Source organism: Arvicola amphibius, chromosome 2, assembly GCF_903992535.2.
Source record: "Arvicola amphibius chromosome 2, mArvAmp1.2, whole genome shotgun sequence".
NCBI lineage: Eukaryota > Metazoa > Chordata > Mammalia > Rodentia > Cricetidae > Arvicola > Arvicola amphibius.
This window is the reverse complement of record NC_052048.2, coordinates 63711229-63728943: the sequence shown is the minus strand read 5'-3', so window position 1 is coordinate 63728943 and position 17715 is coordinate 63711229. Positions and strand designations below refer to the sequence as shown.

The 17715-nt window shown below is 50.0% G+C and overlaps 1 protein-coding gene across 3 annotated transcripts in view; it reads left to right on the top strand.

The window, feature by feature from the left end:
- The first annotated feature begins 353 nt into the window (after positions 1-353).
- Rab11fip5 (RAB11 family interacting protein 5) overlaps positions 354-17715 on the top strand; it is a 45324-nt gene continuing 27962 nt past the window's right edge. For all 3 annotated transcript variants that reach the window (XM_038320999.1, XM_038320998.1, XM_038320997.1), the window contains exon 1: positions 354-873. In XM_038320999.1, coding sequence (XP_038176927.1) covers positions 443-873 — 431 coding nt within the window. In that variant the 5' untranslated portion in view covers positions 354-442. The remainder of the gene's footprint in view (positions 874-17715) is intronic.

The following is a 17715-nucleotide window of genomic DNA, read 5'->3' as shown; positions in this document are numbered from 1 at the left end:
CCGTTTCTTCTCTTGCAGATCCGCACGTGCACACGCGAATCCCGTCGTTAATAAGGCGTGGCCAGCTCCCAATCCCCGCCTCAAATTCGTGCCCGTGCCCCTTCCGCTCGGGTCACCTTTTAGTACTGCATTACTAGCTTGAGGGTCGGCGAGAGGGGCTGGGCCAGTGAGGGTGCCCCGCCCACATCTTTGCAGAGGCCGCGCCCCTCTCTGGGCTTCTAAAACTCCAAAGCAGCTATAGGCTGGTGGAGCCAGGGGGCGGGGGCCGGGCGGGGCGTGACGTCGCTGGGCGGGCGGCCGCCCGGGAGGCGGGGCGGCAGGGAGGCGGCGGCCCTCTCGGCCCAGGCCAGCCGGCAGCTGAGGCGGTCGGTGCGCTGCAGGCAGCGCTGGGAGCCGGCTCTTAACAACATCCCGCGGCTGTCACTCGGTCCCGGGGTCAGATATGGCCCTGGTGCGCGACGCCGAGCCCGCGGCCGGGTCCACCCGTTGGCTGCCCACGCACGTCCAGGTGACTGTGCTGCGGGCCAGCGGGTTGAGGGGTAAGAGCTCAGGCGCCGGCAGCACCAGCGACGCGTACACGGTGATCCAGGTGGGCCGCGAGAAGTACAGCACCTCGGTGGTGGAGAAGACGCAAGGCTGCCCGGAATGGTGCGAGGAGTGCTCGTTCGAGCTGCCGCCCGGTGCCCTGGACGGCCTACTGCGGGCACAGGAGGCAGATGGGTCCCCTGCGCCCTGGGCCTCGGGCCCCAACGCCGCCTGCGAGCTGGTGCTCACCACCATGCACCGCTCGCTCATCGGTGTGGACAAGTTTCTGGGCCGGGCCACCGTAGCTCTGGATGAGGTCTTCCGCGCAGGCCGCGCCCAGCACACGCAGTGAGTCTGGGGCGCTGGGAGGGGGTACCGAACGGTTGAAGGCCTAACCGAGCAGGGTTGGTGGTACATCGGGACCCCAACCTCGCGCTCTAGGACATAAACTGACACATTAGTTGTTACTTGTCATTTTGGGGTCCCCCCGACTGCCTCCCAAACAGCCTGGTGGGCCTGGAAGGCCTGATGGAGTTGGCATAGTGACCAAGCGTTAGGAGTACATGGCCAAAGAAAGTTCGAAATGGGATTCTGAGACTGAGAATTCAAGAAGGGAAGTTTCGGGCTTCAGGGCCTGCCTTCCTGTCCTCAAAGAGGTGTCCAAGCCTGTAGGTGAGTGGAGGGACTGTCTCACCTTGTAGACGCAGCAAGGTGAGTTGTTGTTACCGTCTAGGGCAAGATTGAAGGGAGACACCCCAGCAAAACCTAGGGGTTACACAGAACAAATGCCTCTTGAATGTACAGGGATGCCCTTCACCATCTAGACATGCTCCCTGACTCTGCCCAGGGTACCAGAACTGAGAGAATTGGTCGACCTCCTTAGAGTGGGAAGGAAACCTGGGTCAGCTTGCCTCCAGTGAGGCAGTGGCATGGTTAAAATGCCCAGCCATTCTCCAGGATATTTTCCCTGGAAAGGTTGGAGGGGTTTTTGTTGTTATTTTGTTTTGTTTTGAGACAGGGTCTTTCTTTGTAGCCCTGACCGTCCTGCAATTTGCTATGTATATCAGGCTCCCCTTGAATTCAAAGAAATCCTGCCTCTGCTTCCCCAATGCTGGGCTCAAAGGTGTGTGCCACTAAAACCGGGCTGTAAGGATAGTGTGTTTTAATCATTTATTTTGGCAAGGTTTGGCCTTCCTAAAGTCAAGACCTAAGACTTACCTGAGTAGTGGTGGTACACTTGTTTTGTTTTTTCCTCAACACTTGGGGGGCAGAGACAGGCTGAGCTCTTTGAGTTCCAGGCCAGCCTGGGCTACACAGAAAAACCCTGTGCTGGGCAGTGGAGGCTTATGCACTTAATCTCCTCAGCACTCTGGGAGGCAGAGGCAGGCAGATCTCTGAGTTCAAGAGCTAGTTCCAGGACAGACTCCAAAGCTACAGAGAAAACCAATCTTGAAACCCCCCTCCAAAGGAAAAAAGAAAGAAAGAAAAAGAAAAACAGGCCATAAGACTTGGAGCACCTTTTCCTGTTAGAGCCTGTGCTCATCTGGAAGAGTTGGTCTCCAGGGCTGACCACCTCCTGTGGCTTGCTGGAGCAGTTAATTTCTAAGCCTCCTGGGTGGGGGCTGTAAGGGAATGGGAGAGCTGCTGGAAAACCTTGCTGGGTTTGAGGAAATCAAGGAAGGCTTGCTCTCCGGAGAGGGGTGAGCCTTGAGCCAGGTACAGACAAGATTTGGATATAAAAAGGGTCCGACCTTGAATGATTTTTTCCCCCTAAAGGGAAGGGCTTTCCTGGCTGGCCTGCTGTGACTGGGCTGGGATAGAACCGGGCACATTCCAGGCAGGGCTGTGACCTGACTTCATCCCCCTCCCCTGGCGTGCTCACCTCCTTCCCTCATGACTTGCTGTTTGACTGCTGGGTGTGGAGTCACGTGGCACAACTTGGTCCCTGTTTTGTTCTTTTCCTTCTCTCTTTCGTGTCCTTTCCCTCCACCCTGGTCCAGGCAGACCAAGGTACTGGGTGTGGGATGGAATGCTCTCCCTTGACCTCTTAGTTCCTTCCTTTTCCCATTCCCATTATCCTTTTGCCATTTGGCTATTCCAACCAGGGTGGTAATTACATATGGAATATGTTTTAGGGGGAGGGTGAACTAAGGGTACAGATTAAAACAAACAGACTCAAAAAACAAAAACAGCAACACAACAAACAAGTTTGCAGGGAAGCTTCTTTGATTTTTTTTTTTCCCCTTTCTTTCCAAATCATGTCCTTGCTTCTCTCTTGGCCTTGAATCTTACTTTGTGGAGCTGGCCCAGCCTGCAAGTCCAGGTGGGCCTGTTTTGTGCCAAGAACAGTGCTCCCGGGAGACTTTGACGTGCTATCCCTTGATCTGAATGGGAGCCTTAATTTACTTTCAGAAGTCATCTTTTCCACAAGCCTTCTTCACGCCCACCTGGCTGCCTTTCTGCTGATGCACTGACCCAGCTTATTTATAGAGTTGGAGAGGGCGGGAAGGGGGGCACTTAGGGCGGGCAAAGGAAAAGTCCACACTGTTGGCCTGCTCTGTACCTTTAGTCCCTGGACCTCACAGCATGCTCACTGACAGAGAACCAGGGCAGCCACTCCTGCTCCATGTCCCAAAGTCTCTAATGGCCACTCCTGGAGGCATTTCCTGACGTCACCCTGGCCTGAGCCACTGAGGCAGCGAAGTCTGTGCAAAGCCCAGGTGGCAAAGCGGAGATTAAGGGTAGCATCCTCAGTTTTGGATACTGGTGGGAAAGTACCGTATTCACATTAGCTCTAGGAGGCAGGGGTAGGGGGAGCAGGTGGTGGGCTCCTGGTAGCTAGAGAATCTGACTTGAGAGGAGGTGGCTGAGAAGTTGCATGGAGCAGAGAGCCCTTTCTCATCTCTGAGTGTCTCAGTTTACTAGTCCTTAAAATGGGGTAATTTATACCTCTCCAGGGTTGATGTGGGAGATGAGATGCAGTTCCCAGGCACACGTGTGTGTGTGTGTGTGTGTGTGTGTGTGAGTGTGTGTGTGTGTGTGTGTGAGTGTGTGTGTGAGTGTGAGTGTGTGTGTGTGTGTCAGGGAATAGGAGAGATGATGAAAGGACGTGTTGGCCACACCATGGAAGAAGTCCTCGGCCTTGGAAGACCTGCTCCAGAACTCAGAACTCTTAAGTCTGGGAAAGCCTCATGACCATGGGTGGTGACAGGACGAGTGTCAGAATTCCCAGCTGCCCTCTGGAGGCCCAAGAACTTCAGTTGCACCTGGGAAGCATCCATGCTCCTTAAGCCAGGCTCAGGTCACCCAGTGGCTCTGCAGCTTTCCCTGTCAGCCTTGCTTGGCACTGCCCATGCCCTGGAGGAAGGTATGCTGGCACAGTGTTGGTTCCTTAACCTTTTCGCCACATCTCTGCAAGGGTCATAATGATAGAGATCAGCTATATAGGTTGGAATGATGCCATCTGTGAAGGCTTGGTGTAATTCTAGATGCTGCTTTCTTAAAGGTAGGGTTGGAGTTGCTGTGGGATCTTGCTTCCTGTGCTGTGGCTTTAGCTACCCCAGGGACCCTGGAAAGTTACTTCTCTGTGAGGCACTCTTCAATGTGAGACGCTTTACTAGAGGCTTTCGAAATACCCCAAGAGGAAATCTACTCTTACCCCTCCCGGACCAAGGATGGAACTCTGTGGCTGGTGTGTGCTAGGCAAGCACAGTATTGCTGAGCTGTATTTCCACCCGTCAGAGAGGAAGCTCTCCAAACAAAAAACATGGTGCATATGACATTTGATCAGAGCTACTTCCCATCTGGAGCACCATCTTCCTGCGTGACACCAGTGTTGTGTAGCTGGGACAATTCCAAGGTGCTACCCACTTCTGTTTTTTACCACCACTGCCCCCGTCCCAGAATGCCAGGCTTGCTATTCTGCCTCCTAGGACCTAGATGGGACATGGGATAATGACAGTTCTCTTTGTTACCTGGGGTCAGATGGGAACACTTGAACTTTTCTGGACGTCCTGCTTTGGATGTGACTCGTACCTCAGGGGAATGATCCCAAATAACTTGGAAGAGGAAAGAGAAAGCGGCAAAAATTTTTGAATGAGGTTCGGGAGTCTATCACAGAGATTTTTGGGTGGGGAGACATGCTTTTGGCCCCCTGAGAGTATTGGTTGGTTTGTACTGGGAAAGGAGAAGACATAGCACCATCTTGTGTGGAGCCCTACATTTGCCTTCACCCTGACCTGGTCCCAGCCTTGAAGTCTATGGCACAGAAATAAATAGGGCTGGTCCTCTGGTAAAGCCACGGCTGTGTGTTTGTCGGCTGGGACCAGTTGTCTTCTCTCCTGTAGTCTAAAACTGTGACCATGACTAGGCTAACCGTCCCTTGAGAGGCTTAGTCAGTTCCTGCCCAGCCTATGCCACTGTTAAATTACCTTTTAATTTTTGGAGAGAGCAGGCCCAGGGAAGCTCGTGGGTGTGGAGGTCTGAGGGCAGAGGGTCTTCCTGGCTGCTTATGGCCATTTAAACTCCCTGTTCTCCTGCCTCTGCCCCCAAGAGCTTGACTGTTGGGGGTCTCTGGAGCTTTTCATCCCACAGCCCAACAGCCTTCTCTCTACTGACTTCTAAGTGTGACCTGGTTTTCAAGAAGCAGCTGAGACCCACTGAGGCCCCTGTTTCTGCCCCTGCTTGAACCCCAGGTCTGGAGTGGAGTCTGGGGAGGGGTGTGACCACACTCAGAAGGTGTCATTAGGATGAACAAGCTTCATCTCTCAATTGTGGTCTGGTGGCCTACCCCTATTTGGTGTTGTTTGAGCAGCATCGTGGTGGTGGTGGTGGGGTCAGAGGAGGTGTAACTCCTTCCCGGCACAGTGGCTTCCCCTTTCCTTTCAATCTGCCCCTGGCCCTGGGCCAGATCCAAGCAGTTACCGGAGGTCTGTCCCCTCCCGACTATACTGGGCAGATGGGGACAAGGTGTAAGCCGGCAGAGCCACTATCCTGGTTGACCTTGAGGCCTGGTTTTGCTTAATTTTATTTTCTTTGCAACGGTGTTTCCACTGCATACTTGAGGCTGACCTGGAACTTGCTGTGTTGTCCAGGCTGCAGCTGGCCGCTCCTTGTTATTGCAGTCACCCTGGCGCTGTGGCGCTTTCTTTGCCGCTAAACTGCTGGTCTGGCCTTCTCCAGATGTTTCCCTTGCCCTTCCCACCCTGTTGGGGACAGATGACTAACACAATGACAGGGGTGGCTGTTGCTCTGTGGAAATCAGCCCCCGCACTTTACTTCCCTGTTTGGAGTGTGAGCTCAGGCGGGATCCTGGAAGCCCAGGACTGAAAGACTGGTCACTTTGTTCCTTTTGAGCTGGCTGCCCTATGGATGCGAGGGGTCCTGATACAGGGTCACGAGGCCCTGCAGGGGTTAGGCCCAGTGTCTCCTCAGCCAGCGGTTGTGGGGAGGAGCTCTAGCAGGGCACTACCCTTCAGCCTCACCTTTGGTCTCCTCCCTACGCAGTGGGTTTTTACTCAGGAAATTCCAACCCCAGAGCTGGAGGAGGCTGGAACATGTGGAGACTGGCTGGGGATAAGGAGAAGAGCACCCAGGAGCTATCCAGTAGTCAGGGAGGGCGTAGCTCTCTGTGATGTCTGATCAGCTCTGGCAGCCTGAAGAGTTCCTAGTGAGCAAGAGCTGGCATCTGGGGTCCTGTGCACATTGTGGGGCTTCTGTGAGTTGGGAGGCAGAGGGGTCTCTGCATTCTCTGCAGTTCTGGAGGGCAGTTTCCTCTAGAGGCATCCCTGGAGCACATGCAAAGTTCAAGACTGGTCTCTAGAGGGGAGGAACTCCAGAGGTAGGGACATGGACATCTCTCTGCATTGGGAGGGAGCACTTTGGTTAAAAGCTATGTTTAGGGGCCCAGACAGGAATCCTGGATGTGTTCTGAGCAGATGGGCCGCTGGGTCTGCTGTAATCAAGGCCAGTCTCCTTGAGGAGACGACACATACTAGAGACCAGTTGGGTGGACATCAGAGCGCCTCTGCCTCCCAGCCCCACATTAATGGACATTTTGTTCTAGAGTGTCAGTCACTAAATCCCTTCTAAGACTTCCGTTACCTCAGAGCAAGCTTGTGAGCTTTCATTGCTGTTACCTTGTTTCATGGCACACAGAGGTGAATTGACTTTGACACAACACTTGACAGAATTAGGACTTGAACCTGGCTGGGCTCTTGACCACACACCATAGGAACATTGGTCCACCCCCGTTCCCCCCACTCCCACATTGCATAGGTCCAGGTGTTTGGGAGGGGCCTGGTTGAGGCTTCCTCTCACTCTCCCATATAGATCTCCAGATCTTGGGGTTGGCCTTGGGGACCTGTTTCTCCTGGCAGAGCCCTGAGTTTATGAGCTAAGCAATTTATGGGTGTCTGTGGTTCTAGCTGGTCATGTTCATCCCAGGGGTTGAATGTTGCTGCTACCTAGTGAATCACAATGGGGGCGCGGTGAGTGAGGCCTGGGCTACTGCTCAGACTTGGATGGCCCCTCTGAATTTCCCCAGCTTCTCCCAAGGTATGCCTATTTGAGGTGACAGAAGGCTGCTAGCCCTCCTGTTCTTCCTCTCAGAGATGCAGCCATTTGCTGTTTGTTTCCCACTTTTTCAATATCTGGGAAGCCTTTCCTGAGGTTCCCCTGTAACCACTGTGCCTAGGCAATGCTGGGGAGGAAATGACGGAAGGAAAATGGGTTGCCCCTTCAGGAGAGGGACAGCAGTGTGCTTGTGAGGAAACTTCTCAGGAAGGTTTTGCCCACAGTCAGCAGACATCCCCAGAGGAGAGTCAGGAAAAGATGTGTTCCCAGGACTAGAGGAACCATGCTTGGCTTCCTGGGGGATGCAGAAGAGACCTGTTGCGGCCTGGTGATGAGAAGGCAGGGAAGGGACCACTTCAGAAGTATGGGGAGGCAGGAAGGGGAGCTGAGCAGAGTTTGGGTACATCTTGCCCCCCACCCTGAGTCACCTGCTCCCTTTCTCAGAGGCAGCAGGTTTTTCCAGCTCTGGGGTGAGCTTTCAAACTTCCTGCATTACAAGCAAGTGAACCGCATATTTTCTCCTCCCTCCCTGTTTGCCCACGTGCAACATTCTCGAATGCAGCTCTGCACCACTGACCCTGCTTCACTTTCCTACACGAGGACGATTCTAATTGGTGTCTATCTATGCTGGGGTTCAAACAGAGGCTTCCGAGAAGGACAGTCACAACTTGGCTAAGGTTCCTGGAGCAAGAGAGATCAGCACCCCAGAAGCCTGGTAAAAGGCCTTCCATAGACAATAAACCCAAAGCTTTTATATGTGGTTGGCCTATTTCTCAGCATGCTTTTCTGGAATTATCTCATTTTACTCCCTGCTGAGGGTAGCAGAGTGACCCCTATTTCCACAGACACGGACGACTAGGGTCTCAGAACATGGAATGACCTGTCCAAGGTTTCAGGGCTTGTTAGTGTTGGACAGGTTCCTTACCTCGAGTCCAGTGCACTTTCCACTGCCGTTGCTCTGGGCCCTGCACCCTGAATATCTGCCCTTGTTGCTTGGTGGTTAGACTTGCCTTCTGGCATTTTTATAGCATGGGGCTCCCAGCCCCTTCTGAGGCCAGCTGACATGCAGACCTTTGGAGCTTCAGGCAGTGGGACAAGTGTTAGAGGAGATGTTTATACGAAGGAAGTGGGGGTGGAGGCTAAACCTGGCTGGGGTGTGAAGTGGCACAGGGGTAACCACAGGGTTAACCAGTGAGTGCTAGTCTGGGTCTCCTCCAAGGGTTGTGGCTGCCAGGTCTGGCATGATGCCAGAGGAGATGATAAGATTAGTCTTTGGGTCTGATAAAAGGCTTAATCGCGTCCTGGGATTATGTCTGGCTTGTAGTTTAAGTATAGAAACCAAGTCAAAGAGTAAATTGTGGGAGTTAGGAGCATGGGTTGGCCTGAGAGCCCCCAACTCCTGTCTACACTGACTGCTCTGTGGAGATGAGAGAAGGCAAAGATGGAGGGAGAAGGCAGAGGAGATGGGGGTGTCTCCTGGTTGTCTCCGGACTCCAACTGTGCTTTCTCATTTTAAAATCTATTTTATCACTTCATTTTGAAGAGGCAAATAACCTTTAAAATCTACCAAGCCAAAAAGATATAAATAAATCTGCTAGTAGAATTATTGCATTGTTTATTATCTCAAATATTATAGTCTATTTAAGTCATTCTATGCTTAATCGTTTTTGTAATAATAGAAAAGCTTTTGTTTTACGTGACATCCATTTTATTAATATTAATTTTCAAATTTTATCATTTTATGAATATTCTCATTTAATTTTCTTGTATAAACAATAACAATTTCATAATAAAACTACAAATCCTAAAAAAAAAAATCTATCCAAGATCACTGGGCAGTGGTGGCGCATGCCTTTAATCCCAGCACTAGGGAGGCAGAAGCAGGCCGATCTGGTCTACAAGAGCTAGTTTCAGGACAGACTCCAAAGCTACAGAGAAACCCTGTCTCGAAAAGCAAAAACAAACAAAAACAAAACAAAACAAAAGAACAAAAAAGAGAACAAGCTTGCATCACATTAGCTTTTTGTGGACACTTCCCATCCACACCCACACAGGTGACAGCCTGGGCTGTGGGAGAGAAGCGGTGAATGAGCATTGGTGTCTGCTGTCAATTGCTGGGAGAATCCAGCATGGAGTTGTGCTGCCAGGGCACCAAGAAGGTCCCCCGAGGAAGCCCTTGTCCCTCCTGCTTCCCTGTTTGAGACAAGGCCTCTGTATAGCTCATGCTGTTCTTAAACTTGCCATGTTGGCAAGAATGACCTTGAAATCCTAATCCTCCAGCCTCCCCTCCACAAATGCTGGGATTACAGGCATGCACTACTGTGCTCATCTTCCCAGAATTGTTTCTTACAGTTGTTACCTTTACTTGCTATTGTGTTCTGATGCCCTCTGTGAGCAGGTACCGTGTGCTCCAGTGTATATGCAGAGGTCAGAGAACAACTGGAGTCGGTTCTCCTGCCCAATGGGGGTCCCGGGGATTGAACAGCTCAATGGCCCAGGATTTTCTCTTCTTTCTTTCCTTCTTTTTTTTTTTTTTTTAAATTTATTTATGTGGGTGTATATGAGTGTGTAAATACCATGGCACATGCTGAGGTCAGAGGACAACTTTCTAGAATGGGTTCTCTCCTTCCACCGTGTAGATCCCTTGGATCAAACTCAGGCCCTTTCGCCTTCTGAGCCTTCCCTCTGGCCTAGGATTATGTTTGTTTTTACCTAATGTTTTAAGACAGTTAGCTGCTGATACTTAATTGATTTATGATCAGAAATTGCTGTTAAAATATAAGGTGTTCGGGGATCAGCCAGTCTTGGGATTTGCCATGGTTGTGCTGACCCCACGTTTGCCTCTCTGTGTTTTCTTTCTGTGCAATCCTTCCATGAGATCCTCTATCTGCTACACCAGTGTCCATCAGTTCTGTCCTAGTCATACCCTCTAGCATTCCAGGGTTCACAATAAAGCCACAGCTCTCCAGACACCTCTAATCTCAGCGCTTAGTGAGGCCAAGGGAAGAGGACTGCTGAGAGTTCCAGGCTAGCCTACACTACAGCATAAAACTGGTTCAAAAATCAAATAACAGACTGGAGGAATGGCTCTGTCAGTGACTAAAAGTACATATTGCTCTTCTAGGGGACCAAGTTTAGTCCCAAGCACCTGCAATCAGTGTCTTACAACCACCTCTATTTCCAGCTCCAGGAGATCCAATACCCTGTTCTGTCTTCATGGACACTTGAATTCATGTGCACAAACTCATACACAGATGCTACACATAAATAATAAAATAGATCTTAAAAAATATGAAAACAAGAAAAGAAAGTCCTAGTTCCTTTGTGTGGTGGAAGCTGGCTCCTGTCTGCCCCCATCTGCCCCCAGTCTATCCTCCAGTCTGCTCCTAATCTGTCCTCCAAGCTAACCCCCAATCCAACCCCCAGTTTATGCTTCAGGCTGCCTTCAGTTTGCTCCCCAGTCTGTCCTGGTCTATTCCCAATCTGCCTCCAATCTACCCCCCAGTCTACCCCTAGTCTGCACCCCAGTATGCTTCCAGTCTACCTCCCAGTCTACCCCCCAGTCTGCCTCAGTCTACCCCCCAGTCTATCCCAGTCTACCCCCCAGTCTGCCTCCAGTCTACCCCCAGTCTACCCTCCAGTCTGCCCTTTGCAGCCCAGCCCAGTGCCTGTACTTGCTGTTCTTTCTATCTGGAATGTCTTCTACCCTCCCTTTCCCTTCCCCATCCTTCAAGCCCAATGTAAGAAGCTGATCTTAGGGCCCTTCTCAAGTCCCCTGGCCCTTCTCAACTCCTTTATACCGTGCTTTCCTGTGATGACTGTCATCTTCCTTTATTTATTTGCCTCTCATTTCCCCACCAGGGTGTGAGTTCCATAGGACACTGTTCTTGTCCCTGGAATATTTGGGTGGAGACCTGGCTGGGTAGACTGTTGCTGGCAGGACCACTATATCTCTGGGAGGGATGATGCTGGCATGTGTGCAGTGTGCCAACCTGGAGTGAACAGACGTCTGTTCACATCATCCCCAGTCATACAACAGGGAGCAGAGCAACAGTGGAGAGCCCGCTGCTGAGTCTGAGCTCCTGAGTTCATGCAGGAAGCCCACACCCACACAGGGAGGACTCATGTCTAGAATTCTTGTATCTGGGGATGTAGAATTATGTTGAATGCCATCATGGAAATCTACTTTCAGGGCCACAGGCGGTCCACTTCCTCTACCCGATGATGTATGGGAAAGAGAGAGAGAGAGAATGCTGGAAAAGTCTGGAGAGAAGATAGACAACCAATAGCCATGAAGAGATTTTAACTGGGGGGGGGGGTTGTCACGGAGCTGCTGTGACTGGCATTACTGTGCTTTCACACAGCACCTGAAATATGGCTCCAGAATACTCTGCAGCATTTAGATGATCCTGATTCATTCCCATTCTTTTTTGTCCTACTAAGGACCTATGATGGGGTTACCTTAGACCCTTGTAGAGGTTAGGAGTTTAGCCTTTCTCTTGTTTTATGGCTGGCCCCAAACTCCTAACGATGCTCTCCAACTCCTGAACCTTGTGCTCACCTGTGAACACCTCAGTCGCACCTACTCACCAGTCCAGCAGATGTCTGTCCAAGTGCAGCTTGGCAAGCCAGTGGCTCACTGGGCTTACAGGAGCGTGCTATGAGTACACCGAGGAATTATATACAGTATATATAGCTGCCTTCCCTCAAAGCCCCATCCCAGCATGACCTCTCCAAAGCTGTGCAGGTGGAGTCTCCCCTTTAGTCAACCTACTACTTAGATATTCTAGTGCCTTCTAAGGTCACCAGCAGCTGGACATCATTCTGTGCAGCTAGAGTGTAGGAGACAGGATGGAGGGAGTGTCTGGAATCTGTTCCATCTCTTTTTTGTTTTGCTTTTGAGGCAGCATTTCTTTATTATATAGGTCTGTCTTGGGACTTGCCACTAGACCAAGCTGGCCTTGAACCCAGGGATCCACCTCCCTCTGCTTCTTTTTTTTTTTTTTTTTTTTTTTTTTTGGTTTTTCGAGACAGGGTTTCTCTGCAGCTTTAGAGCCTGTCCTGGAGCTAGCTCTTGTAGACCAGGCTGGTCTCGAACTTCCAGAGACTCCCTCTGCTTCTTAAGTGTGGGATTAAAGGCATGTGCTACCATTCCCAGAAAAAAAACTAGTGATTTGTTTTTGTTTTTGAGATAGAGGTTCTCTGTGTAGCTCTGACTGTCCTGGAATTTGATCTGTAGACCAGGCTAACCTTAAATGAGATCTGTCTGCCTCTGCCTCTCAAGTGCTGGGATTAAAGGCATGTGTCACCATTGCCTGGCTAGTGCTTTTAACTGCTTTTAATAGGAAGCAGGAATGTATGATGTTAGTCACATGGTCAATAGCTTCTCCCTAGGAGGCAGGTGCCCTGCCTGGTTTCCTTCTCTACCCCCCCCTCCTTCCGTCGCCTTCATTGGCACTCAGGGTGTTTGAAGACCAAGCTGATCACCATGGCCATGGTGTGATGCTGGGGACCCTGAGGGCCGTTGACTGACTTCTTGCTGACTCCAGGCCCTACGTGCTCCTTGGTGGGAAGTGACAGAGGTGCATGCCTTCTGCTGGAACCCCTCAGCCTAGAGGTTATGCTGGATAGGGAGGCTGGTCCTCTGCTGAGCTCCCTTCCTGGGCATTCACAGTCTTCCTTGGGCATGGGCCTATTTAGCCTCTGAAGCCCACAGGCCTCTTTTTTTCTCAGAGTCAGGACTCTAAATAAACAGTTTACAAGCCGTATACACCATGGATGTTGAAGACAGTAGTCAACACAGGAAAAGACATACTCTTTAGGCCTATGAGTCCAGTGATCTGGTTCTGCTCTCATTGCTATGTAGGTCAGAGCAGTGGTGGGTATGCTTTAAACAGCTGTCAATCGATAGGAAACAACTTTTATGTGTGTGACAAACATTTATATATTGCCACTATGCTGTTACAGTGTCACACACACAAACCTATTTGGAGTATGTTTTAGTTAGAGGGTCTAGAGAGATGGCCCAGCAGTTAAGGTCACATACTTTACCCCCTACATGTTTTTATAATTCAGGATTGTCTTAGGGGATCAGGGTATTTCAGTGTGCTGTGTGCTTAGTATAGTGAGGGGCTGTGCTTGGTAGAGAAACAGTGTTGAGCTCAGTGGCTTTTCAGGGCCAAGTGATGGGCTAGAGGTCAGCATCCAGCCTCTTCCTTTCCTGATCTGGGTACCTTCTGGGTCTGTATTGGCATCTCATAGTGGGTGGGTGTGAAGACCAGGCCCCTTCACAGAGGTCACAAGATCCCAGGACCTAGCCCTGAGAGATCACAGAGGGAATGAGAGGTCGGACCCAACCACGTCCCATCTAAACCTTGCTGAAGCTGGGACTGTAGATCATTTGGTGGCAGAGTGCCTGCTTAGCACACATGAGGCCCTGGGTTCCCTTCCCAGCACTGCATAAAGCTGAGTAATCCACATATGAAAGTCCTAACACTCGGGGGAGGTAGAGAGGATTAGAAGTTCAAGGTCATCCTTAACTGCGCACCACACTGGTGGCCAGCCTGTGCTACACCATATCTTGTCTCAAAAGAAAACAGAAACAAACTTGTGGAAACAAACAGCCTTCTGCACAGAGCCATGGAGGCCAGGCCTAAGCTTTGGGGGAACTTTCCAAGAACCTTCCTCTGAGTCTCCTCCCCAAGCCTATCTCCTTAACAAAGTCTAGTGGTCACGTTGTAGACTTGGGACTCAGCTCTCAGGTCACATTCTTCCCCATGATCCCAGGGGCAGAGAGCAGCAAGCAGTGTGGCAAATTCCTCAGGAGGTTAACTCTGGTTATAGTCTGGCCCACTTGTCTGCATCTCTTCACACAAATGGGCTCCAGATAGCAATAGCCGGCTCACCACTGAACTGGGCAGACAGGGAGCCTTTTGAAAAGATCTTAGGCATTCCGTCTTCTAATTTTGATATATGTGTATAATGTTTGGGAGGGGCCTGGTTGAGGCTTCCTCTCACTCTCCCATATAGATCTCCAGATCTTGGGGTTGGCCTTGGGGACCTGTTTCTCCTGGCAGAGCCCTGAGTTTATGAGCTAAGCAATTTATGGGTGTCTGTGGTTCTAGCTGGTCATGTTCATCCCAGGGGTTGAATGTTGCTGCTACCTAGTGAATCACAATGGGGGCGCGGTGAGTGAGGCCTGGGCTACTGCTCAGACTTGGATGGCCCCTCTGAATTTCCCCAGCTTCTCCCAAGGTATGCCTATTTGAGGTGACAGAAGGCTGCTAGCCCTCCTGTTCTTCCTCTCAGAGATGCAGCCATTTGCTGTTTGTTTCCCACTTTTTCAATATCTGGGAAGCCTTTCCTGAGGTTCCCCTGTAACCACTGTGCCTAGGCAATGCTGGGGAGGAAATGACGGAAGGAAAATGGGTTGCCCCTTCAGGAGAGGGACAGCAGTGTGCTTGTGAGGAAACTTCTCAGGAAGGTTTTGCCCACAGTCAGCAGACATCCCCAGAGGAGAGTCAGGAAAAGATGTGTTCCCAGGACTAGAGGAACCATGCTTGGCTTCCTGGGGGATGCAGAAGAGACCTGTTGCGGCCTGGTGATGAGAAGGCAGGGAAGGGACCACTTCAGAAGTATGGGGAGGCAGGAAGGGGAGCTGAGCAGAGTTTGGGTACATCTTGCCCCCCACCCTGAGTCACCTGCTCCCTTTCTCAGAGGCAGCAGGTTTTTCCAGCTCTGGGGTGAGCTTTCAAACTTCCTGCATTACAAGCAAGTGAACCGCATATTTTCTCCTCCCTCCCTGTTTTGCCCACGTGCAACATTCTCGAATGCAGCTCTGCACCACTGACCCTGCTTCACTTTCCTACACGAGGACGATTCTAATTGGTGTCTATCTATGCTGGGGTTCAAACAGAGGCTTCCGAGAAGGACAGTCACAACTTGGCTAAGGTTCCTGGAGCAAGAGAGATCAGCACCCCAGAAGCCTGGTAAAAGGCCTTCCATAGACAATAAACCCAAAGCTTTTATATGTGGTTGGCCTATTTCTCAGCATGCTTTTCTGGAATTATCTCATTTTACTCCCTGCTGAGGGTAGCAGAGTGACCCCTATTTCCACAGACACGGACGACTAGGGTCTCAGAACATGGAATGACCTGTCCAAGGTTTCAGGGCTTGTTAGTGTTGGACAGGTTCCTTACCTCGAGTCCAGTGCACTTTCCACTGCCGTTGCTCTGGGCCCTGCACCCTGAATATCTGCCCTTGTTGCTTGGTGGTTAGACTTGCCTTCTGGCATTTTTATAGCATGGGGCTCCCAGCCCCTTCTGAGGCCAGCTGACATGCAGACCTTTGGAGCTTCAGGCAGTGGGACAAGTGTTAGAGGAGATGTTTATACGAAGGAAGTGGGGGTGGAGGCTAAACCTGGCTGGGGTGTGAAGTGGCACAGGGGTAACCACAGGGTTAACCAGTGAGTGCTAGTCTGGGTCTCCTCCAAGGGTTGTGGCTGCCAGGTCTGGCATGATGCCAGAGGAGATGATAAGATTAGTCTTTGGGTCTGATAAAAGGCTTAATCGCGTCCTGGGATTATGTCTGGCTTGTAGTTTAAGTATAGAAACCAAGTCAAAGAGTAAATTGTGGGAGTTAGGAGCATGGGTTGGCCTGAGAGCCCCCAACTCCTGTCTACACTGACTGCTCTGTGGAGATGAGAGAAGGCAAAAGATGGAGGGAGAAGGCAGAGGAGATGGGGGTGTCTCCTGGTTGTCTCCGGACTCCAACTGTGCTTTCTCATTTTAAAATCTATTTTATCACTTCATTTTGAAGAGGCAAATAACCTTTAAAATCTACCAAGCCAAAAAGATATAAATAAATCTGCTAGTAGAATTATTGCATTGTTTATTATCTCAAATATTATAGTCTATTTAAGTCATTCTATGCTTAATCGTTTTTGTAATAATAGAAAAGCTTTTGTTTTACGTGACATCCATTTTATTAATATTAATTTTCAAATTTTATCATTTTATGAATATTCTCATTTAATTTTCTTGTATAAACAATAACAATTTCATAATAAAACTACAAATCCTAAAAAAAAAAAATCTATCCAAGATCACTGGGCAGTGGTGGCGCATGCCTTTAATCCCAGCACTAGGGAGGCAGAAGCAGGCCGATCTGGTCTACAAGAGCTAGTTTCAGGACAGACTCCAAAGCTACAGAGAAACCCTGTCTCGAAAAGCAAAAACAAACAAAAACAAAACAAAACAAAAGAACAAAAAAAGAGAAACAAGCTTGCATCACATTAGCTTTTTGTGGACACTTCCCATCCACACCCACACAGGTGACAGCCTGGGCTGTGGGAGAGAAGCGGTGAATGAGCATTGGTGTCTGCTGTCAATTGCTGGGAGAATCCAGCATGGAGTTGTGCTGCCAGGGCACCAAGAAGGTCCCCCGAGGAAGCCCTTGTCCCTCCTGCTTCCCTGTTTGAGACAAGGCCTCTGTATAGCTCATGCTGTTCTTAAACTTGCCATGTTGGCAAGAATGACCTTGAAATCCTAATCCTCCAGCCTCCCCTCCACAAATGCTGGGATTACAGGCATGCACTACTGTGCTCATCTTCCCAGAATTGTTTCTTACAGTTGTTACCTTTACTTGCTATTGTGTTCTGATGCCCTCTGTGAGCAGGTACCGTGTGCTCCAGTGTATATGCAGAGGTCAGAGAACAACTGGAGTCGGTTCTCCTGCCCAATGGGGGTCCCGGGGATTGAACAGCTCAATGGCCCAGGATTTTCTCTTCTTTCTTTCCTTCTTTTTTTTTTTTTTTTAAATTTATTTATGTGGGTGTATATGAGTGTGTAAATACCATGGCACATGCTGAGGTCAGAGGACAACTTTCTAGAATGGGTTCTCTCCTTCCACCGTGTAGATCCCTTGGATCAAACTCAGGCCCTTTCGCCTTCTGAGCCTTCCCTCTGGCCTAGGATTATGTTTGTTTTTACCTAATGTTTTAAGACAGTTAGCTGCTGATACTTAATTGATTTATGATCAGAAATTGCTGTTAAAATATAAGGTGTTCGGGGATCAGCCAGTCTTGGGATTTGCCATGGTTGTGCTGACCCCACGTTTGCCTCTCTGTGTTTTCTTTCTGTGCAATCCTTCCATGAGATCCTCTATCTGCTACACCAGTGTCCATCAGTTCTGTCCTAGTCATACCCTCTAGCATTCCAGGGTTCACAATAAAGCCACAGCTCTCCAGACACCTCTAATCTCAGCGCTTAGTGAGGCCAAGGGAAGAGGACTGCTGAGAGTTCCAGGCTAGCCTACACTACAGCATAAAACTGGTTCAAAAATCAAATAACAGACTGGAGGAATGGCTCTGTCAGTGACTAAAAGTACATATTGCTCTTCTAGGGGACCAAGTTTAGTCCCAAGCACCTGCAATCAGTGTCTTACAACCACCTCTATTTCCAGCTCCAGGAGATCCAATACCCTGTTCTGTCTTCATGGACACTTGAATTCATGTGCACAAACTCATACACAGATGCTACACATAAATAATAAAATAGATCTTAAAAAATATGAAAACAAGAAAAGAAAGTCCTAGTTCCTTTGTGTGGTGGAAGCTGG